General features: G+C 39.0%; 1 protein-coding gene across 4 annotated transcripts in view; it reads left to right on the forward strand.

Annotated features, from left to right (window-relative positions):
* Positions 1-24,979, forward strand: part of LOC120542909 (synapsin-1-like) — a 302,987-nt gene that overhangs the window by 122,410 nt on the left and 155,598 nt on the right. For all 4 annotated transcript variants that reach the window (XM_039775635.1, XM_039775637.1, XM_039775634.1 and 1 more), the window contains exons 3-5: positions 4,189-4,280; positions 6,899-7,055; positions 17,612-17,701. In XM_039775635.1, the coding sequence (XP_039631569.1) occupies positions 4,189-4,280; positions 6,899-7,055; positions 17,612-17,701 (339 nt within the window). The remainder of the gene's footprint in view (positions 1-4,188; positions 4,281-6,898; positions 7,056-17,611; positions 17,702-24,979) is intronic.

The following is a 24,979-nucleotide window of genomic DNA, read 5'->3' on the forward strand; positions in this document are numbered from 1 at the left end:
AATCAGCGATTTGTAGAATACCCTTCTCAGCTTCAAGCTCAAAATGTTCAAACACTTTTCTTTGTATGACAGTCCCTGTGACCTGGAAATTAGAGTACGCCAGTTCAGAAATAGGACAGATCAAAATTATCTTTTTTGGAACTGCTTCAAAAACCAATAAAGTGAAATATAGTGTATTATTTATGGGTGTATGCATACACATGCAGATACACAATGGAGGCCAGAAGCCTATATAGTATTATTACAATTTTACTTTTGTTTATAGTTTAAATCACGATAGAAAATATAACATTTACTAAGTATGTGCAACCAACTATATTTACTGTAAGTAAAAATACAGAAAGTGGAATAGTCAAAAAGAGTGTGTAGACTTTTGAAACGCACCATGTACTGCCTTGACGACGGTTCAAAAACAAGTCAGAGTCACTTGGAATATTCATCTCGGGGATAAAATAAGGAGGCTGTAAGTTAACTTTTCATAATTTAATATATTCTTTTTAAATAAACAAGCTCATCATACAGAAATCATGCAACAAGACTGAAGTAAACCATCTGGCCAAAAAGAAGATCACACTTTGGTAAGGTAAAGGAGACCCCGTTGTGATCTCACTATTGGATCGAAGGTTTAGTGCCATCTTGTTGCATGATTTCTGTGTAACTCAGCTTGTTAATTAAAACAGTTATTTAAAAAAACATTTTTAAAGGTAAATTACAGCCCCTTACTTTTGATGTCTAAAGAGAATATTTCAACCAACTTAAATTATTTTTTGAACTGTATACATACACATTTGTGACGATTTCAGGTTTGAGACGATTTAACAGTTAAAAATGATGATAAGCCTCTGGAAAATTAAGCTTTACAAAACATCAAATTCATCCTTGTAGCTGTTAAAGACACAAGCACATACAGTATAATGGTAACATCCAGCTCAAACACGTACAACATCTAATGAATGGAGAGGATGTGTCTTATGTTTGGACTTGTGCTCCACTACCCTCCATTGTATGCCTCTGAGGAAAGGCGCCACTGTATAAAATGACTAAATACAGTAGCTTTAATTAACAAACCACACTTCTGAGATAAATGACAGCATGGCGCTGTTGTGAAAAAATAACCTTAATTTCAAACCGTGCATAACTTTTAAAATGACAATATGGTGATACAGCAGTGGGTGAAAATGTAAATGTTGAATGCTGTTTTGACAGGTCAGAGCCTGGTGAAGGAAAGAGATAAGAGCAGAAATAAAATTGTGAGAACCACAGAAAAGCACTGCACTCACTGATGTAAGAATAAGAAAGTCATCTGTAGACCGCAAGCAAACTGGCTTCCGACTGAGACAGACGGGAGGAAGCAGATGCCTTAAAGTTGCTTTTGGTCATTGTGACTGTTATTTTATCACTGAAAGTGTACCCCTGTGTGTTTTGTAATGGTATTTATAGAAGGCTTCACTATATTGCCTTTAGTAAGCTTACTACATATCTGTGGTAGATACACTTGATTCATTACATTTTTTACATTTTAAAGGCTTCATAATTCTATTAAAGTAGATACTATCAAGATATAGGAATTTAAATGCTAAAATAATCCAATGACACAACTTTTTGCAACGTTTTCCTAATAATTATACCATATTGGAGTGCTTCATAGATGTACAGTTTACTGTACCTTTTAATCCTTCCAGCAAATCTACAGTAGCAATTGCATGTTTCTTCCTTAGCACGTTGGCTGTGTGTTTAACATTAGAATCCCTGAAGCTTACAAAAAACCTGTAATCCTGGCCCACCTTAAATTCCTTCCTGCAGGCTGCTTGTGCTGATCGACGCATTTACAAAACAAAAGACGCTGATGGAAAGGTGTGAAGGAAATTAAGGTGGGCCGGGGTTACAGGTTTTCTCATAGGCTTCAGGGATTCTAGCGTTAAAACATTCCTGATAAAAAATCTTGGGTTTTAGAAACACCACCAGCACAGTATCATTATTTAAAGGAATGTACATGAAGCTTGGCACTGTGTTAGTAGTTTTTAAGGCTGACAGAGTGATTTAAGAAACTTTATTCAGGAGGACAACCAGAGCACTTGGGTGAAAATCCTGCTGTCACAAAGAGAATGTGCATACTGCACAGAGACAGAAGCTAAGCCTGGACCTGAACCCAGTCTCCTGGAGCTGTGAGGCAGTAGTGCTAACCATTGCAACATCAGGCTGAATTGACACCAGGCAAAATAATAAACATAGCTATGAGACAGAGAGTGACACATCATCAGCAGCTTTGAACATCACCTTATTACACTGTATTTTGTTCACTGCTGTTCCCTGAATTCTTTGAATTAAATATGCGATGATCTTTATTATTTTCTTTCTTATTTTGAGAATACAAGTGTAAGTGAGATGTTCCAGCGGTGGGGATGGCTGCCTCACACTCTGGGTTTGAATTCCAGACCAATTAGTTGTATGGCTGCACATTTTCTCCTAATAAATATCATAATGAGTGCTGATCACAGCACATTTCACTACATGTTATACTTATAGAACTGTGTATGTGACAAATAAAGAATCTTCAGATCTTAAAATGTCGGAGCTGATGGGTGCATTAATTGGTTAGATTGGCAGCTGTGACAGTGTCTAGGGGGCTCAGATTGATAGACTACACTTCCTGCTGTTCCTGATTTCAACTGTCATGTCATTTTCTAACCTGATTAATTTGGTTAGGGTTCCCTGGGGTCCTGGAGCCTATTCCACCTACCATAGGGTGCACAGCAGGAACAAACCCTGGATTTGGTTCCATTCTATCACAGGGTGACCATACACACATTAGGGCCAATTTAACCTGCATATCTTTGGACAGTGGGAGGAAACTGGAGCACCCAGAGGAAACCCACAGAAACACGGAGATGACGTGGGACGCAAACCCTGGTCTTCTCACAGCACCGCTACCACTGTGGCCCCGTGCCCCTGATCTCAAATGTTACCTGGCTGTAACAGTAGGGGACACTATCACTCCCTTGAACCCTCAGGTATCACGTCAAACACCAGGTAAAAGTCCAGTAATTATTATTTTTATTATAATAATTACGTGCACCAAGCACCCTCCAGTCCACACTACTCATATAATAACCAATACTACCAATTACAATAATCAATCCTCCACTCCCAGACACATTGCCACCGTTCCACCCAGCTCATCTCGTCGTCTGCGAGTTCCCAGAGTTCTTATATAGTTCCTGACCCAGAAGTGTTTCCCATCCTTCAGTCCATGATTCCGAATCACTTCCGGATCAGATAAAAAGTCCTTTTCTTCACCCCAAAAGTATGTCATTCCTCCTGTCCTTGTGACTCGGACGTACCTCTGGGGCGTAGGGCAAATAGTAGTGCCTGGTTCTCCCTGGAGCGACCCCTGGTGGTCCGGATGTTATCCAGCAGGGCTTTACAGGAAAACTCCATAGTCCATGATGCCCTGCTGGAATTTGAAGCATCTTAATGTCGCAGGGAGGGCTCACTCTGGTGGCCTGGGGGTATTGGGCGGGATAAATGGCCGGCCATGGACCACAAACCTTATATTCATTTTGACAGTTGTATTGATCTTTCCCAGTGTTCTTATAATATTTTTAACTCAAAGTTACAGAAAGCTTTTTAATTAAGGTTGGCTTTTGCTTAAATGAATACCAGCTCCTAGAGAATGTCACCTAAGGAATTCTGGGGTTTCTGTACATCCTTATGCTTTCTTTGTCCATAACAAGGCCAGTCAGTGGTTAACCTCACATTCATTTCTTTGGGATGTGTGAAGAAACCAGAGTACGTGGAAGAAAAAAAACAAAACACATGAACACAGATAAAATGTGCAAACTCATCACTGACATTAACTGGGCCATTTATTGAACCCAGGCTATTGAAGTTGTGATGATAAAGACAGATCTGTGACCACCAAATAGTTTGATTCCACAGGAAGCAAATGCCAGTCAGGCAGCTACCACACGTGATGCATGTTAAGGTTGCTACAAGCAGGTTTTGTAATATGATATCTTCTTTGTTATTGATGGTTGTATTGCTATTTTTTATGTCATTTCTAAATACTTACTAACAAATTTATTTCTATTAAATGTAACCCACTACATCATATTTTTTATTTTTATTTCTATTGTAGGAAGCGTTCAGTTTAATTTCTTCTCAATTTCTTCTTTTCTCTCAATATAGGCAGAATTTTCTGAACTCAACCTGGTGGCACATGCAACTGGCAGCTATTCAGTGGACATTGATGCACTCCGCAATGGCGCCAAGGTCACAAAGTAAGTGGGGGATGAGGGGGGGTGTGGATATGGAAGAGTGTTTCATTTGGTTCCACATCTAAACTAAAGTAGAATTATGTTGACCTGCAGTTGATCATGCCGGAGAGACCAGATCTTTCACACGTCTACCCGGATGGGTCGCCTCAAATCGCACCACACCAGTTCTAATCCCCATCAGGCCTGACCCCACTGGCTCTCTGACAGTTTTGATTCTTCCATGGATGGGACTCCTGAGGGCCTTCCCACCATTTCTTTCATAATGTGAGCAGCCTTCCTATGGCGACTGCTGCAGAGTTACTCCTGTGGAGAGCAGAAAGGAGTCCTGTCTGTCGTCTCAGAAATGCGTGAAGTTCATTTTTTACTGTGGCTGGAGTACCAGTCCTGCCTCCAACCCCCAAGATTTTCTTGTAGGTTGGAGGATCGCTTGCAGTCCCGGATGCAGTTTAAATTATGGAGTCCCAAATGAGGCCCATTACTTGAATTGTGAGAGAACATCAGTTATGGCAGTATGGCTATATGGTGTGATTCCCTGAGGGTCATTGTTGAGGACCTGAGTGGCTGGACCAGGCCAAGGGGATGCCCACATAACACCTGGCTGCGGCAGATAAATGGCCATTTCCGAAGTGTGGGACTGCCTGGGCAGTTGCCAACATGTTTCCCGAGCTGTTTCATCATGTGGTGGATGCGGCAATGCACTGTACCAGTGCATGCTCCCCAACCTGAACTGACCTGCAGTTGGAAAGAAGTTATAGAATAGAAAACAACATCCTTAGTAACATACAATAGAGGTTAAGGCTTTAGGTTGTAAAATAGTTGATGCTTCAAACTTTTTGTGTGATTGTGAGCAAATCACTTAACTTCTCAGTACTCCAGCTATAGAAATATGTAAGAACTGTACACATGTGAAATGTAAATTATGTTTAATAAAAAATGTTTAAAAAGCGGGAGAGATGAAGAATATAGACAGTGTGATCACATCCTACACCTGAGTACTGCCCAGTCCTTTTTCAAATTGCCTTCATGCAGTGGATCTCCCCAGACAAGAGGGAGCTGAGAGTCCCATTCTTCAACAAATGAGGTATTCAAAATGTTTCTTTAACAATTTTAAATGTTGGCTTTGAGAGAAGAGCATGAAAGGCTTGAAGACAGGAAAAATTAAAAAATTTCCCATTGGGATTAATAAAGTATCTATCTATCTATCTATCTATCTATCTATCTACCTAAAATAAATGGCTGCATGTAAATTTCTAATAGTTTGAAATAGTTTTTTTTTCTCCTCATTGTGATTAAAGAATACACTCTTTATTTTATAAATAATACAAAGTAGGGTAGCATTGATGGTCATGTGAATGCTAAGCCCACAACCACTTAAGGTGCCATTAACAACCCTAACCACTTGTATTCCATTGTAGGGTCATCTGATACCAAATCATCTCAGCCATTTAACCATAAGGAATATTCAAAGTAGTTAAGTTAGACTGAATGATCAACCTAACATGCTTTTATTTAGGATGTGATCCAAAGATAGTGACTGGGTTGTGACTCAAAGGTTGAGAAGAGAAGCAGCCCTTCTAAGCACAGTGCAATGAGCTTTAATGATGCTCATTTTTTAGTCATTTTTTGAGAGTGTGTCTGTAATTGCAGGTTTCCAATCTCCTCTTTTATTAAATGTTAGCTGCTAGCAGGCATTAATCTCAGGAATATTCCATTTTGGTGACAATACCTAGCAGGTGATAAATATTATACTTTTCTTGCCTAAGAAAACCTTGAATCCTCTAAGACTAAAATGTCAGATGCTTTTAAATGAGCAACTCCCTGAGTCCCATTTAACTAATCAGATTTGGCTTTATAATACTTGCTAAATAAGTAAGTAAATATGATGTATAAAAAATAATAAAAAAATCCATGTTAAAGTTGAATATTTGCTCTACATTAATTCCAAAGTGCATCTAAATTTTAACTTGCCATTACAGATTGCGCACATGCTAACTAGTTTCCTGCTGCATTGATTGAAATTAATTCAATCAACATTAATCTAATTGAGTCTGATTTGACAAAACTTCTTAAAATTAGCAACTCCTGTTTGTAATTAGAAGATGGAAATGAAGCGTTTGAATGCCTAATGGTTTCTGCAGCCAAAGAAAGTAGGCTTTCACAGTCAAACTAAAGAAATTGTCTCCCACCTGCTGTTCATAATATTTGCTATATTAACATTTGCCTCGCAAAACTGTTACGTCCTTAAATATATCTGCTTTCTGGGACTGTGTAATGTCAGCAAGGACTTTTACAAACAAAAATTTTAATTGTAAAAAGAGCTTGTTGCCCTCTACAGTATAATCACGAATTATTTAAAAGTAGACAGAAGAAAAATGTTTGTCCAAGTTGGAGCCATGTTCATCTGTTCTGTAACCTGATGGTGCATCTTGAGACATCGGAAGGCCCGAGTTCTTACTATTAGGATGAATTATTCACTTGGGAAGAGTCACGAGGGGACCATTTTGAAAGAAAGGTGTGAAAGAGTGCCAGCTGGAATTAACTAATCAAATAACCACAGTTTGTCTCATTTTCCTTCATGTTCTTTTAGGTTTAATAAGTCTTGCTTTGTGCTCCACCTGCAGGTCCATCAGGCCAGATTTTGTCCTGGTTCGTCAGCATGCCTTCAGCATGGCAAAGAACGGCGACTTCCGCAACATTGTCATTGGACTGCAGTATGCTGGACTGCCTGGTGTCAACTCCCTGCACTCCGTGTACAACTTTTGTGACAAGCCCTGGGTGGTGAGTCATTCCTAATGGATTATGACATTACAATAATGTTCACAGCAGATGTTCTACTGCTGTGATGTTCATCCTCTTATTATAAATCAACAATAATGTTAACGGTACCAAGCAGCTGGGAATGTCTGAGCACTAATCTGTCACTTCAGCTAACCTATAGACCAGGGGTGTCCATCTGTGGTCCTTGTGGACCACAGTGGCTACAGGTTTTCATCCAAACTATCTTCTTAATTAGTGAGCCATTTTTGCTGCTGATTACCTTGTTTTGCTTAGTTTTAATTGACGTGACTCAGGCCCTTTAGTTGTTTCTTTTTCCTTAATGAGCAGCCAAATAATAATGAGACACAAAACAAGCTGCCACATGACCAGCTAACCTGAAAATAAAGAAAGGAGAAGGTCTTGGTCATGTTGGTCTGCTCAGGTCACCAAAACATCTTGACGGAGGTCTTAGAAAAACAGAAAATCAACAGTCTGCTGTGACAGAACGAGACGAGAGAAGCAACAAGTCATTATATTCAATAACAGCTTAAATAAACAACAAGAATTGGCTTCTCATTAAGAAACTGGTTGGAGTGAAATTGGCAGGAGTTTGACGTTCCAATTTAGCTGGTCATCTGTTGGCTCGTTTCACATCTCATTTCTATTTGGCTGTCATTTAATGAAGAAACAAATCAATTCAGGAGAACTGATTACTTAAAAACAGGGCTATTAAAATGTAGGTAAAAGGAGTTAATTAGCAGTGAAAATGGCTCGCTGATTAGGAAAAGGGTTAGAATGAAGACCTGCAGCCACTGCAGCCCACCAGGACCAGAGTTGGACACCCCTGCTATAGACAGAAATATACTACTGTTAATGCAATCAACAAAATTTCTGTTAATGTATTAAATCATTTAGTGAGTGAATGGGATTAAATATATTTATAAAATTATATTTGGCACAGCTAGTGCCAAGCCCTACAATTGCCATTACTCACAACATCTGTGCCTGTTGCCATTATACTCTTTCATGCAATCAAAGTCTTTTGATCAAGCTTCGTTTGTGCCTTACAGCCAAGGATTGTCTCAGCAGGGACAGAACATGAATTCCCAACAAGCTTGCATGTGTTGTAGTTGAGCATTCATTAAATGACGGCTCAGTCAAATTAACCTGACTGTTTTGCCCACATACAAAAAACACTGAGAGCCATCAAACTGTATGTGCTGCCTCCTCCTCCTTCTCCATATCTAAATCTTGCACTTTATGGCTAAGGAAAATTATAAATTAACAGAGTCAGATCTACCTGCATTCCAGAGTAGAAAACTACAATGCATTTAATGAATAGAAACCCTTAAATGATTGCCATGTGCTGTCTAACCTTTCCTAGAAATATTTTCATGATTTTTGTGCTCAAACATCTGGTTCTAGACAACAGATAAGTGAAAACAGTGATGAGTATGAAATGGTGACAATACGGAAGGAAAACATTCAACAACCTGTTGAGAGGAGATGATTTACTATCATTTCTATATCAAACTCGACTTGGAAGACAAGCTAATGGCAGTGACTACCCAATCACAGGGATATTTAAGATTACTTTGTCTTCCGCATAGGGGAAGTGACTTTTAGGGGTTGCCACAGCAGATCATCTTCTTCCATATTGTCTTGTCTTCTGCATCTTGCTCTGTTACACCCATCACCTGCATGTCCTCTCACCACATCCATAAACCTTCTCTTAGGCCTTCAACCGTAGCAAAGCATTCAAGTATCTTCACTATGGTAGATTACGTTGAGTTCTTCACCAAACTGGATTTCATGTTTCTGACGGAGGCAAATAAAGGAACAACATTGACAAGGTGCACATCCAGTCGTTGGTGTAGTGGAAATGGTCAGCTGTACTTGTATTGCCGACCAAGGAGAGTTGTATAAACAGTTGCAATTTTGTGAAAGATAATGCTATTTATTTGTAACTTTGCATTCCTAATTTATATATCTTTTATTGGCTATTTAAAAAGATTACAATATGGAAGCTCTCAAGGCAACTCAACCCCTTCTTCAGGGAGATGTCATCAAGATGTACAAGGTACCTGAAGAAGGAGGCCTTAGCTGCCACGAACCCCTGCATATTGTCATCTTTAAAATTAACCAATAAAAAGTGTCATTTTGCTTGACTTCTCACTACATTCATCATGGCTAACAAGGTAAAACACCCTAGTACTAATTTATATCCAAAATGCATGTCTGTGTATCTAGACAGTCCCTCCATTTTTCTAACCCAATTATCCATTACAGGGTCACGGGGTTATCTATGCAGCTGTAATGTTACTTAAACGTACAAAGTTAATTCACCTAAGAAATGCTTGTTAATTTTGGTAGTGTCAGCATTTCCTCTGTTATTAGTGTAATTTAATCACCATCCTAATGCATTTTTGAAATCGGCAGAATTTAATTAACATCCATAGGTATGGAGAGTGTACTTCCAATGCCATCTGCTATAATGTAGTGTAGAAAAACACCCAGCGTTATATTAACCCGTAAAATTGTTACTATGGGGACATTTTGCTATGATGAAATTACTGTATATGTTTACAATTTAATGATTTTAATATACAGCACCTGTGAGAGAAGCATTATTAATTTGATTTGTCTAAAGCTTTCAAATATCACACACACTGACACAGACAGCCTTCTTGGTTTACTCCAGTAACCTAATACTTTGTAAATATCATGGAAAAAAACACACCATGTCTCCTAAAACTGCATTCTCTCTGCTATACCCAAAGAGACAAGAAGATAATTTGTCTCCATAAACGTCTCTATTTCATTTTTGAATTTCTCTTGAGGTCTCCGGAGCACCATGTTGAATTGCTGAGGATTATGAAGCTCTAGTTTGTGACGGGGGCAGTGGTGTGTATGGGGTGGGGGTGCCAGACATTAATGTCACTTCTCTGAGCTTTGTTGTGTTACTGAAGACAAGGCGTGACAGTCTGAGTGGCAGAAGAATTCTTTCTTTTGCATGGATTTCTTTTCAGATTTAAGAAAGGCATAAACAAAGCTCCATCTTCAGCAGTACAGAACCCAACAAGATTCCTGTTGATGATTTACAATAACAATTAAAATGACCAATTGTTAATATAATTGTTTTAAAGCATTAAGTAAAAGAGCTGATGATATTAGTAGTTTCACACGTCTGGCTAGCTAAACGTCATGTGTGCTTCTGTGTAATCAGCTTTGCTAATTATCGGAGGGGTTGTTGAACCAGTCAAACATTTGTCTGCTTTCCATTGGATTTTCACACTAAGGCTCTACATTCCTGTACAACAAGTACATTGCAGCAGAGTCCCTTTAAGGTTAGGATTTGCCCCTAGTTAGTGAGAATCATTTTAACACTTAGTTACGGGAATGAAAAGGACTGCTTTGATGAGTTGTTCAACTTCCGCTCCCTCAGCCAGAGCAACATCAGTGCAAATGAATATCAGCCTGAACCTGAAAGAGGTATTCTATAGAGTCCATTTTGAAAGTGGCCAAAGATTACAGTTGTGCTTGAAAATTTGTGAACCCTTTAGAATTTTCTATATTTCTGCATAAATATGACCTTAAACATCATCATATTTTCACTCAAGTCCTAAAAGTAGATAAAGAGAAACCAGTTAAACAAATAAGACAAAAATATTATACTTGGTAATTATTTATTAAGGAAAATGATCAAATATTACATATTTGTGAGTGGCAAAAATATGTGAACCTTTGCTTTCAGTATCTAGTGTGACCCCCCTTTGCAGCAATAACTGCAACTAAACGTTTCCGGTAATTTTTTGCTCATTCCTGCACACCGGCCCATTCCTCCGTACAGAACAGCTTCAGCTCTGGGATGTTGGTGGGTTTCCTCACATTAACTGCTCGCTTCAGGTCCTTCCATAACATTTCGATTGGATTAAGGTCAGGACTTTGACTTGGCCATTCCAAAACATTAACTTTATTCTTCTTTAACCATTCTTTGGTAGAACGACATGTGTGTTTAGGGTCGTTGTCTTGCTACCTGACCCACCTTCTCTTGAGATTCAGTTCATGGACAGATGTCCTGGCATTTTCCTTTACAATTCTCTGATATAATTCAGAATTCATTGTTCCATCAATGAAGGGAAGCCGCCTGGCCCAGATGCAGCAAAACAGGCCCAAACCATGATACTACCACCACTATGTTTCACAGATGGGATAAGGTTCTTATGCTGGGATGCAGTGTTTTCCTTTCTCCAAACAGAACGCTTTTCATTTAAGCCAAAAAGTTCTATTTTGGTCTCATCCATCCACAAAACATTCTTCCAATAACCTTCTGGTTTTCCATGTGATCTTTAGCAAACTGCAGATGAGCAGCAATTTTTTTTGGAGAGCAGTGGCTTTCTCCTTGCAACCCTGTCATGCACACCATTGTTGTTCAGTGTTCTCCTGATGGTGGACTCATGAACATGAACATTAGCCAATGTGAGAGAGGCCTTCAATTGCTTAGAAGTTACCCTAGGGTCCTTTGTGACCTTGCCAACTATTACACGACTTGCTCTTGGAGTGATCTTTGTTGGTCGACCACTCCTGGGGAGGGTAACAATGGTCTTGAATTTCCTCCATTTGTACACAGTCTGTCTGACTGTGGATTGGTGGAGTCCAAACTCTTTAGAGATGGTTTTGTAACCTTTTCCAGCCTGATGAGCATCAACAACTCTTTTTCTGAGATCCTCAGAAATCTCCTTTGTTCGTGCCATGATACACTTCCACAAACACGTGTTGTGAAGAGCAGACTTTGATAGATCCCTGTTCTTTATATAGCACAGGGTGCCCACTCACACCTGATTGTCATCTCATTGATTGAAACCACCTGACTCTAATTTCACTTTTAAACTAACTGCTAATCCTAGAGGTTCACATACTTTTGCCACTCACAAATATGTAATATTCGATCATTTTCCTCAATAAATAAATGACCAAGTATAATATTTTTGTCTCATTTGTTTAACTGGTTTCTCTTTATCTACTTTTAGGACTTGAGTGAAAATCCGATGATGTTTTAGGTCATATTTATGCAGAAATATAGAAATTTCTAAAGGGTTCACAAACTTTCAAGCACAACTGTAGCTCCTGTGTACTAAAATATGCCAATTACAAATTTCTAGCACTTGTGGTTTATAGCGAATGTTTCTTGTTTCCAAATCAAGCCAGAGTGCCAAAAACCTCAAAAATCAAGCATTATACTGTAACTGATTTTGTAACATCAGGGATTGTTCTCTCTTGGGCAATGTCTGCCAGGTCCAGTCCTATTCATATGCAACAGTCAGGAGATGGACTGCAGGATTTTGTCATTCCTGACTGTTCCTCAAAGATGACTTATGGTCTAGCCAGCCTTTAACCTTAGCGACAGATGAAAATGTTGCCACTGTAACTGAGAATCAAAGAGTGAAAGTGTGTGAAATAGCAGACATTATATGGATTAGTTATGAATAATCTGAATTCATTCTTCATAAGCAATTAAAAATGAGTTGGGTTACTGCGTGTTTAGTGCTCAGAATGTGAACTCTAAGTGAAGCATTAATACATTTAATTATCCAAAGAGAATTTAAACTTAGTACATTCAAATTGGGAAAAATTGCAGAAGCCCTTCATAAATAGGAATGAAGATTGGATACATCGCAGTTTCCTTCAGTGTTTGAGTTCGCCACTACAAAGCATTGCCCAATCTAAAGGGCTATACGGTAGGCCATATTACAGGGATCATTTTGTAAGGTACAATAACTAATTATAGCTTTTCTGATCCTTTATAATTCATTTTAGTGGTCAGTGATGCTGCTTTTTCAGCTGTTAGGCTTTGCTGTGTCGCTTACAACTTCATAGGGAAAACAGTTAGTCTTTCTGGCACAAGAGTGTAGATGGTGAAATTCCCTTCTTGAAGTAGTAGCTACTTTTCAGACTACTGTCACACAGCTTTGGCTTGGCAAAGTGCATCTCAACTTTCTTGTCCATAAGAGAAGATATTGAGAGTTTCAGCTCTCCAAAACGAAAGAGGGAGAAAGTGCGCATTTGCTTTTTAGTTTCAGAAAGAGGTCATTTTTTAAAGAAAGTATTCAGGAGTAACCTTGGGTTTCAGAGCCCCAGAAAATCTGTGAGTGTGTGTTGAGAATTCTGGTCATGGGGTGAGTGCAACTGGTTTATGAAGGAAGGTGAAACCTTTTCTGATTGGATTAAAGTCACTTCCAGTTCCAAAATCGATGCCTTCTCATAGATGCATTATTCTGTCCATCCCATTTGTTGTCATTCCTTGAATTATAGGTCTTTTTTCTTGCTTGGGTACATTTTGTGCCTTCTGGCCTAAAAGTATCTGCAGAGGTCCCTTTGGAAAGCTATCCATTCCACTCTGATTGCCACCTTTGTTATCAGATGAAGTTAAGGCAGATTCTGGTACAAGCTGGAGTTCAGTCATTTAGTCTGGAATGTAAGTGGGGGCTTTGTGCAGCTGGGCATCTGCAAAATCTGTTGCATTTAACTGGTCTGCTGTGCCACTAAAGCTTGGTAGAATGGGTAATGCCCACTTTGTCCTACATTGGTTTGTCATAAGGTTCAAGGTTAGGCACAGGTTTTTATTTTATTTATTCACTAGTAACAGTGCACTGCTCGATAACGTGCAGTGAATACACTTGACTTGAGCATTCCTAGATTTCAACCTCTTTCTCTATACGTTTAGCATTCGTTTGCTCAGAGGCTGATACGCTTGCTGCTTCCTGAGCAGCTCTTCTTTTCTCTACCCTAGCAGCCCGCTTCTTCTCTTCTTTCATTAACATCATTAGCGCGTTAAAACTGATTAAGTCAGTGTTTGTGTTGCAATTATTTAGTACGTTTTCTTTCATTTTTCACTTAAGTTGGCACTTAAGTCTTCAATCTGCCTCAAGAATGATTTAAGATAGAGGTAGGGGAAGTGGCGAAGGTGGTAGGGATAAGAACGGCGCCCATAGGCATGCACTGCACAGCCGCCCTGCTGGCCACTGCCAAGAGTTGATTCTACAATAAAATAAAATAAAAACAGGAATAACCTTGGAGGTCAATCATCACCCTGAAAGCGGATAGTAGACATCGCATAGTATATGTGTACCAAATTTAAATTTCCTGGACAGACAAACTAACAGCCACGGCAGCGTATTATAAATATAAAGATTTGTTTGTTTATTAAAAATTTCTAAAAGTCAATGGCAGGATAAATAGTACTGGTGTTTTTCTAGTTAATTATTCATTTTACAGAATAACTGGCCAAAAGTTTAAATTCATACTGAAAGTATAAACACAAGACTTGAGAAAATGGCATTGCCCTGATGGTTAATGGAAACAGACACTTGGTCGACTAATGGATAATCGAGGTTTTACTGTATACACATGATTAAACATTTTGTAACACTTTTGCCTTTTACTGTATGTTTTTTTTTTTTTTTTAGACAATGCAGTATGTGTAAAGTCTCTTAGCCTTTTTGGTGTTATGTTTATGCTTGGTGAAACAAGTCAAAAACATTGAATTTCTGAAAAATGTTATGTGAAAAAAACACATAAATACCAAAGCAAAACATAAATACAAAAGGAAAGGTCTACCTAGTATCCAGTGCTCTACTGATGTACGTAGATTTAGTGCACGTCTTGTGTGGGAGATGTTTCGAAACAGTCAATGACACACAACCTAATGTCGCAATTGGAATAGTAGAAGTGCTTCTTTGTGCACTTTTCCTATAATAGTTTTTCTGTTGCTTGTGCATTAGAGGGTAGAATGGAATTGTGTGATCCGCATGATCAATGCACTCTTTTTGTTATTGTAGGCTACCACAACGTAATTCTTAGTGACTTCCATATCTCTCCTGACATGAACATTGCCAGTTGCTGCACAGTGAATAGTTCTTAGGGACTTGTCCTTCCACTTGATCAGAATCATTTTACCTTTTCATGATGAAGCTACTTGCACCACAATAAACCTTAGTAGGTCTAAAGCCACCTGCCATATCAAGACAGTTAGGTTGTACAGTGCTGTATGCAACACTTCCATTATCTGCATTAATGTTTGAAGACCAATTCACATTGTCATCACTATTGCTTGATTCAACTAATTGTTCAGTTTCAGTTTGTCCTAAAACTTGCTTTACAGCTCTTTGTATGCCATAGTGTTGTCTTGTTGAGGACTCTGTCCCACTCAGGAATAAAAATAAGTTACCATAGAGTGGCAGAGCAGATCAAAAAAATTCATGTTTTTTTGCAGTATGATATCCTTTCATTCACAAAATGGTGGCAGGTTACTGTCCTGAGAGTTATTAGGGCTTTACACTCCATATCTCATCAAAATGGGTGTGGCCAGGTGCAGGAACCACAGACTACTAGAAAAATTTGGGGTGCCAACCGGGCCATCCCATTTAATATAAAGGAAAAATAAACAAGAGAATCGTCCATCTTGGCATTGTTGTCTGCGTTTCAGGTCAAAACAAAAGCAATACTCGTCTTGAGAGGTCACTCTTAGTGAGAGGTCATTCTGGCAGTTTGCCCTAGTACAAATGACATCTCCTTCCAGGAATCTGGGATTCTTATGGATGGGGATCCAGAGGGGGTGGAGTCAAGTGCACTCACTGGGCAGTTTCTTGGTGCTGCAGAGAGAGAAGGTGCCGACAATGTTAGTGATAATGATGTTAGTGATAGCGCTCCCTGTTGTTCCACCGAGTTATTACATATCTCAACAGAGCCCATAAGGAGATCGCCAAGGAGGTTAAAGAAGTTATGTGTGTTATCAATTATGGCATCCTGTAAAGTAATTTAGGTACAAAAAACTATTTTTAATATGGCAGAATGCTGACATACTGTATTTTTTCTAACACACTCTCTCCTTCTCTATTTCTATGGACCATATATAGAAGTATGCAGAACTCTGGACACTCCTGATCAAATGGCTTACTACATTCACTGATATATTCTTTTTTAATCTAAGAAATATGAGGCTAAATCAAAAAGTAAGCACAGTTTGAAAATTACACGGTGATCACAACATATAAAAGCTGATGCAATACAACACATTTGTGATGGCTTATGGCTACCTACAGCGCAGTGCTCTGCCGCTAGTCTAATTGAAGCCGAACATCAAATGAACAGAATTGCACCATTGTTGATCATCACGCTACAGTGAGATTGCTTTGGACAGAGGGAGTGAAATCTGCTGAAATTCACTGAAGGATGTGGGCTTGTGTAGATCAGTAAGTTGTTTGAGTACCCCACATCATCATGTACTATGGCATGTGCCGATCCATAGCTGATATTCAAATGTCCGCTGTTGCTGTACAAAGCAATTCTTTGGCCTTTTGTGATGATGAAGGCAGTCACCATGTTGATGGTTGACCAAATCAAATTTTTTAAGTTACACTTGTTCTACACAATTTAAACCTTTCTACCCGTTTCTTGACTTTTTGTTGAGTCATACTGTTGTCACTTCCATACTGAGCCAACATCCTTCGGTAAATTTCAGCCGGTTTCACTCTTTCGGCCCTAAGAAATCTCCGTATGGTGCATTCTTCAACAATGGTGCGATTACTCAGCTAAGCGTCAGTGTTAATTTGACCTTGCCTTCAAATCAACTAATAGCACAGTGCTGAACTGTGTGTATTCAAATTACCCATAAGCCATCAAAAATGTCACATTGTGTCAGCTTTTATCTGTTGTCTTTACTGTATGATTTACCCTCTTAGTTATTGGGCATTAAAACATACAGAAATATGGCAAGTTAAGGTTTATACCCTGCAGTTGGTGTGTTCACTGGCTTTCACTTATAAATGAAGTAAAACTAAACAATCTGACCCAGGGTGCTCAAACTTTAGTATACAAAGTGCTATATGCTGTTTATGTGCAGTAAATATAAAAAGGATGAGAAATATTTTTAAAAATACAATTACATGTAAACAATACAAAACTGACATTCCATAAGAAACCTGTTTATTCAGTAATATTTTATGGAGTTATGTTGTAACTTGGTCAGCAGGGTTGCAAAGTGGGTAGTGCTGCTGCCTCGCAGTTAGGAGACCCAGGTTCGCTTCCTCCCTGCGTGGAGTTAGCATGTTCTCCCCATGTCTGTGTGTGTTATCTCCGGGTGCTCCTCAGTCCACAGACATGCAGGTTAGGTGCATTGCCGATCCTAAATTGTCCCTAGTGTGTGCTTGGTGTGTGGGTGTGTGTGCGCCCTGCCCGGGGTTTGTTTCCTGCCTTGCACCCTGTGTTGGCTGGGATTGGCTCCAGCAGACCCCCGTGAACCTGTAGTTGGGAGATAGCGGGTTGGATAATGGATGGCTGTAACTTTGTGGGAATTGCTAGAACTTTTAAAATACTGGTCTGCATATTGTTATTTAAATCTCTATATAGACAGAAGATGCAATCTATTTGTTGACATTCATTTGTACAATTTGGAATTTTCATGCCTGAACACAAAGAGAACTAACTGAAAATGTACTGTAACTGAGCAAATGCATTTGTGTTCTCCAGAGTGTCGGTGCCCCACTGATCATTCTTGTGGATGTCTTTATCTTTGGCAGTTTTCTCAGCTGACCAGGCTATATAAGAAGCTGGGACCAGATGACTTCCCGCTGATTGAACAGACCTACTATCCAAACCATAAAGAGATGGTAAGTTTTCTGCTGTGACACCCAGCGGTGATTGATTGTTTTATCCCAATTTGCCAGTCCTTGGGAATTCTGCAGATATTCAGTTTATCTTCTGATTCTTCATTGTGAACGGGCTAGGGCAGAGGTCCTCAATCCCAGTCCTGGAGAGCCGCAGTGGCTGCAGGTTTTTGTTCTGACCTGGTTGCTTACTTAGAAAGCAATTCTTGCCAATAAAGCACTAACAAGCTATGAAATTAAATTAACTCTGCTATGTCAGGTCATTCTCATATCCTAGATTTTCTTTCCCTTTCTATCATGCAAATGATTTGAAGGCTAAAATGGACGAGTAATTCTCAGTCCTTCACTTTTTTCTCTTCATTTTTCTTCCAAGTGTTTAATTAAACCCAATAGTGCAGATAAATACACACAGGTGTAAATGTAAATAAGCTAAATGGAGAAATGCTGCTCTCTCTTGTCATTTGCATGTTATTGATAATAAGGAGCAATTAAAGTAGCTGTTTAAGACAAAATTAAGCAATAAGGAAGGGCTCAAAATCACTAAAGTGAAGCAGAAGTGTTACTTTAGCAATAAGAGCTTTTTATTAAGCAACTGGGTTGGAGCAAAAACCTGCAGCCACTGCGGCTCTCCAGGACCGTGATTGAGGACCCCTGGGCTAGGGTCATGGAAAAGATTTAGCAATATAATTAAGTAACATACAAAATGGTATGCAATAACTACATATACTTTTGCACATATGTACAATATACACACATGTATACAGTGTCTGTTGAAAACCTTTATTTTTTGACAAGTGTACAGTTTTTAGAAAGCTTACAATGCCTAATTATGGTAAATGTTTGTTAAGGTAAAGTTACCTGCAATGATAACGTTTGAGACTGCTTCATTAAAACTGTTATTTGCAGATTATAAATAGATTTTTAATGAAAGGTAGTACTTTATTCACTTGCTGAACTAGATTTTTCCTCCAGAATGTGTGTGCATTTCATTCTCAGTCTTTTAGTGTACAGCTGCATAAGTAGACATTCTTGCTCTTTTCCTGAAATCTTATTATTGTAATAAAATCACACATCATTTTTGAATGTGACTGAGAATAATAAGTCTGCTATAGCTCCCTAGTGTGAATATGTTATTCATTAATATATTTTTTATAATATAGAATCATTCTGCAATATCAATTTCAAAATGCTTTATGACAATTAAGAACTAAAACGTAATTTAGTTGTTCTCTTAACCAATCTTAGGTTCAGTTTTCACTTCTTCCTTAGGACTCACAGCTAACTAACAGCAGTGCAGCTTTTCGAGTATGGGGTTGTTTTCCTTTTTTGTTACAAGAGTGGGTAACAAGGCCCTTGTTCTTGGACTTCTATGAAATCGAAAGGCAAAAACAGTATTTACTGAACAGGGTACCTTTAACAGCCTTCTTTTCACACAACACAATCCTTTTTCTTCTCCTTCTCTTTTTCACTCCGATTTCCCAGGTGAAGTGGAGGGCTTTCCTTTTGAGCCTCAACCCAGAAGTATTTCCTCCAACAACCAACTGCCTGTCTCCAGAAATCATTTCCGGGGCAGGTGGAACCCAGCTTCCATTTCCCCACGGCTCACCCTGGAAGCCCCCATGGGACCCAACAGGGCAGTCTTATGGGACTACAACTTCCATGCTATCCCATAAGCATCCATACCAGAGTTTGCCATAAGGGATGCTGCCACCTAGTGTATGGGGGAATGACTTGCATGTAAGAGAGGCGGTCTCCCATTGTCCCATATATCTGGTCTCATTACCAGGAAAGAGTCAATTCTGCATCCTGGTTGGGATGCTCCATCAATTTTGTCTTTTGGCATCCCAGCTGGCCATGTGATTTCCATTCATGGCTGCTGGAATGCCAATGCTGTTGCACTTCCCTACTGTACAATTCATTATGTTGGCATCCCAGCTAGGTAAGGAAAGGCAGTTCATCATGGCTAAGATGTTGGTTCATCTGATACAGTATACTATATATAATATAGTGTGTTTGTGTGTGTGTGTGTGTGTATGTGTGTATGTATATATGTATGTATGTATGTATGTATGTGTGTGAGAGAGAGAACTTGCAGCATGCATCTGAAGAAATAAAGAAGAGATTTCCCAAGTTTACCATCAATATGACTGTTTTAACAGGCCTCAAGTGATAAATGTGCAACTTGTAACCACTTCTTTTTCACAGCCTCATTTTCCTTGACTTTTGCTGGCTTTCACGAATATCTCTTGCATCTGTGCCATTGGGTAAGAGTTCTTTGTGTACAAAATGAAAAGAAACAGTGCTGTGAAGACCCCTGAATATATGCACAGTAAAAACAGGCTGTTGCTGACCTGCAGGAAATTAAAATAAAGGAAACACAAAGCCAAAGCACAACATGCAGACTGTCATCCTTAGTCAGCATATTCATATTTCTGAATATATTTTATAGCCAGCGTTTGATTGCAATTAACTATAAAGGTTAAATGCTACTATACTAAAATGCTTCAGTAAATCAGCATAAATTGGATATAGAAGAAAACAGAAAACGCTCACAATAATAGATTAATCTGAATCATTTCATTACAGGCAGATCTGAAAAACAAACTGTGCTCTCAACACTGAACCAACTTTAATTATGTCCCATGTTGTAGAATTTCAAATCAGGTCTCATATGTGCCACAAGTCCGCTCCCACCAGACCGCATGTCTCTAAGTGTGAACTGACTGCTGTGTAAATTTCTAATATTACCTTTGCCAGAGGCCATGTCATGTGGTGAAACATCCGGATTTTAGGTCACTTTTGTGTTTGCTGAAAATGTCCTTAGACAGTGGCAATGAGTGACATCCAAAGCCTGAACTGCTTGACTTAAGTCAGTTACGTGTTAAACATTTTAACATCAATTGCAGCAAATGGGCAGCAGCTGACTTACCTCAGTATACATCACAATGGAAAAAAACTGCCATGTGTTTTCCTCTTATTGTTTTATTGGGTTTAAAACTGCCATTTAAAGAGCCTTTTGAAGGGGAGTGACCGTCTTTTTGGCCACCTTTACCAACATGTAGGCAGCTTCACACACATCTGGACAGAACTCCTTGCGTGACAGGAACACGTCTGGCTGTCTGTATCCTTATTGACAAGTGGACTTCCACACTCTGACCAAAATAGCAAGGCAGAGCAAAGAATGACAGGTGTGTTTTATGCAGCAAGAAACAAAAAAAAGATGTTTACAAAGTCTCTGATTATTTTAGTCCCGAATGTGATTTCTCCACTAACCTCGACACTCGATAGTCAGATAGATAGGTAGATAGATACTTTATTAATCGCAGGGGGAAATTCACATACTCCAACAGCAGCATACTGATAAAAAACAATATTCAATTAAAGATTGATAAAAATGCAGGTAAAACAGACAATAACTTTGTGTAATGTTAACGTTTACCCCCCAAGGTGGAACTGAAGAGTCGCATAGTGTGGGGGAGGAACGATCTCCTCAGTCTGTCAGTGAACTATTGTATGTCCTGAAACCCAGTGGGCGAATGTCCTGCATCATGCCAGCTACCTACCTGTTACCTGTGGCCGCGTCGTGAATTTTAGGACTTTGTTGTTTTTCCAAAGCCGAATGTGGTCTAGAATTATAACTGCTGAGCTGGTCCAGCAACAATATGTAATCCTTTTCAATGCTGTGATGTTTTGCTGCTGTAACAAGATGAGACTTCACACATGGGAAAGGTTTGGGGCAGCCACCCGTATAACATGTTCCTGGCTGCAAAAGTAAAGAATTGTAAGATCAGAGTAGTTTACAAGACTGAGTCCAAAACAGAACTGAATTCTAGAGGAAGGGAGTGAGGCTTTATAGGAGGTCTGGGGGAAGTGATGTCGTCCCCGGGGCCAGGACCGAAAGTGATGTTGTCCTCGGGGCTGGAAATGATGTGTCCCGAGTTGAGGCAGTGGTTTTATAGTTGTATTTCCAAGGAAAGGTCTACAGGGGACTTAGAAAGAGAGTTAATGTACCCCGCCGCCCCCTGGGCAGATGTGTTACCATTATTCTTTAAGCCCTTCAGCTGCCTCCTATTCACACGTGTGTGACACTGCCTTTACTCCTAAACTTTATTATATCATTTTAGTGTATGCTGATCACTGCATGTGACTTTGGCATGTGCCTATGGAGGAATATTTCGGACAAAATAAAAAAAATAAATAAATGCGTAAATAAATAAAAGTACTGTGAAATGTGAGCATAAATAAATAAATGTGTCATGAAATTAGAGCCTTAATAAATAAATATGTCATGAAATGAGAGCATAAATAAATAAATGTGTCACAAAATATGTTTTTCGTTGCTTATTTATTTATTTCATTTTGTCCGTAACATTCCTGCAAACCGTCATGAAATACGGCTTGAAATAAAACTGTCACTTTCACTCATCAAAGTTGAGAGGGTGGGCTCTAACACGCCCTCTAGTTACTGATTGGTGAATCGATAGCACAAGAATTAATTAGAAAAATGCTTACTACTGCCGATGAAATGGATTCTACCGAAGATATTACGTATTTCAGAGAGAGAATTGAAGATTTATCGGAAGAAATTACAATGTTGGCGGCCCTTTTAGAACTGAGTATTTGACCCTTGTTTTACGAGTATAAAGTTAGTTGCATATTCACAGCTACTTTTTCAAACAACTGTACAGCTCTGATCAGTGGCAAAGTTGTTCTGTTCAAAATATTACTTGGCACTGCTTTGGGCATTCCATGTCAAAGTACCTAAACTAATACAGCCGTTGCAGCTTACCGTATATCAAACTGGCTCATTCGCCTTGTGATCGTCTTCTCCGATACAACCATATAGATCTGCAATCTGTTGTACTTTTAAACCGCATAACAGTAGGTGTTATATTGACTCAGCTGGAATGTCAAAGGTTGGAGCTTTGTCACCTGAACTGGAGTGTAGTAGAGTCCATTCCACCTGTTCTTCGATAATTTCAAAAACAGTTTCATCTATATCGGAGTCTAAAAGGGCCGCCAACATTGTAATTTCTTCCGATAAATCTTCAGTTCTCTCTCTGAAATACGTAATATCTTCGGCAGAATCCATTTCATCGGCAGTAGTAAGCATTTTTCTAATTAATTCTTGTGCTGTCGATTCACCAATCAGTAACTAGAGGGCGTGTTAGAGCCCACCCTCTCAACTTTGACGAGTGAAAGTGACAGTTTTATTTCAAGCCGTATTTCATGACGGTTTGCAGGAATGTTACGGACAAAATGAAATAAATAAATAAGCAACGAAAAACATATTTCGTGACACATTTATTTATTTATGCTCTCATTTCATGACATATTTATTTATTAAGGCTCTCATTTCATGACACATTTATTTATTTATGCTCACATTTGACAGTACTTTTATTTATTTACGCATTTATTTATTTATTTCATTTTGTCCGAAATATTCCTCCATATGTGCCTCCATGGTGGAGAGGAATAAAAAACGAACCTTTGTTCGACTTTCCAGAGCAGACACCATCACTGTCGAAACAAAATGGCTGGCAATCCAAGAGCAAAACTTTAACAATAAATACATGATCTCCTTGTTGGCCTGGACACACCTGAGCAATGATCTAGGCCTGCAATGAGGATTATTAAGTCATTATTTTTATTTCATAAACAGTTTAAATTGTGTCATTTTAAAGACTAATATAGAGGACCGTATAGTAAGGAGCTGGGACTGCTTCTGCATGTACATTTGAAATTCAAAGTGAGTGTTTGTGGTGTTGCTTGTGTGATGTATTGTTCTGTGTATGTTACACGTGTGCCATTGTGATCCATACGGTATGAAGAGTAGAATCCCTAGGACGCAGACTCTTTCTTCATTTTCCATCGTAATCCACAAGGAGAGGGATGCTGTTTTTTCATCTCACTAAGCAAATTCTTCAAATATGGATTTTAAATCATGCCTATATGTGCACCGCCTGACGTCTTCCCCCATTAAATCTGTTGGTTTTTAAATACTCTTGACCGAAGTACACATTTGCCAGTTCCTATTTTGATTCTTGGTGCCTTCGATGTGTTTTTGTTAATTAATACGCTGTCATACAAATGAGCCAGAGACGTCAAAAAAAAGTTTGGGACAGCCACCCATATATTATGCCCTGGCTGCAAATGGCTAAAATGGTTGAGGTGTTCACAGAACAGAGTCCAAAACAGAACTGATGGTAGGATGCAAACATGGCGGCTTTAAAGGCTGAGACAGGAAGTGACATCATCAGGGACTGGCACTGAAAGTGATGTCTAAGGCGTAAGTGACATCATCAGTATCGCCAGCACCAGAAGTGACATTATCACTTGCGCTGGCAGTGGAAATGACACCATCGATGGCAACAGTACTGGAAGTGACGTCATCATAGGCGCTGGAAATGAACGTGATTTCCCGAGGATGGTCTGCAGAGGATTGAGAGAGAAAGTCAGTGCAGCTCGCCACCCCCTGGTCTGGCGTGGTACTACTATCATTCAGGCCCTTCAGCTGCCTCCCTATCACTCGCATCAAGTCCTAAAGTCTACAGATCACTTTAGTATGGCAGATTAACTGACGACTGGTGTTCATGTTGCAAGTGAAGGGTTCGGACTTGGACTGTGGTCGACCTGTCATGATGTGTTTGCTTTTTTTTATTATCATTTGGAATCGTGAAACTCAGAAGGAAGGCTAGCTCAGTTTTGGAAGAGATTTAATATTCTATGTGCCACATGTGCGTTTTCTAACAAAATCCAGAGCAGTAGTGGTTAAAAAAGTACAACGTATCTGAAAATGAATATTGTAACATTTTTATCCAGTTTTGGCCTTCAACAATTACAGTGAATTGGCACAGAACCTTATTAGAAGCAGAAAAAAATGTCCCTATAATTTGTTACTAGATCATTTGATTGTTTTTTTGCCAGGAGGGCACCTTTTAATATTATGATTTTTTTTTTAAATGTTATTGCTCATTTACTGTGTAACACAGAGCAGCTTCGCAATAATGTTGTAATTAGTATAATGTAATAAACAGGAAACGTTTGCCTTTCAGCAGCGCTTTGCTTGCTGAATGATCATCTATTAAAAAGCCTCCAGGTTTGGCTGAAAATCCTTTGGTGACTAGCATACAAATTTAGTGTGCCAAACCAAAGAATTAGGAATAGGCAGTGATTAAAATCAAAGCTTCATTAACAGCTTATTAAGCAATCCTTTCTGCTCCAAGTGCTTCTTATTGTTGGAGTTATATGAAAATCATGTTTTTGCCCACTTGTAAA

Source organism: Polypterus senegalus, chromosome 13 (genome assembly GCF_016835505.1).
Source record: "Polypterus senegalus isolate Bchr_013 chromosome 13, ASM1683550v1, whole genome shotgun sequence".
NCBI lineage: Eukaryota > Metazoa > Chordata > Cladistia > Polypteriformes > Polypteridae > Polypterus > Polypterus senegalus.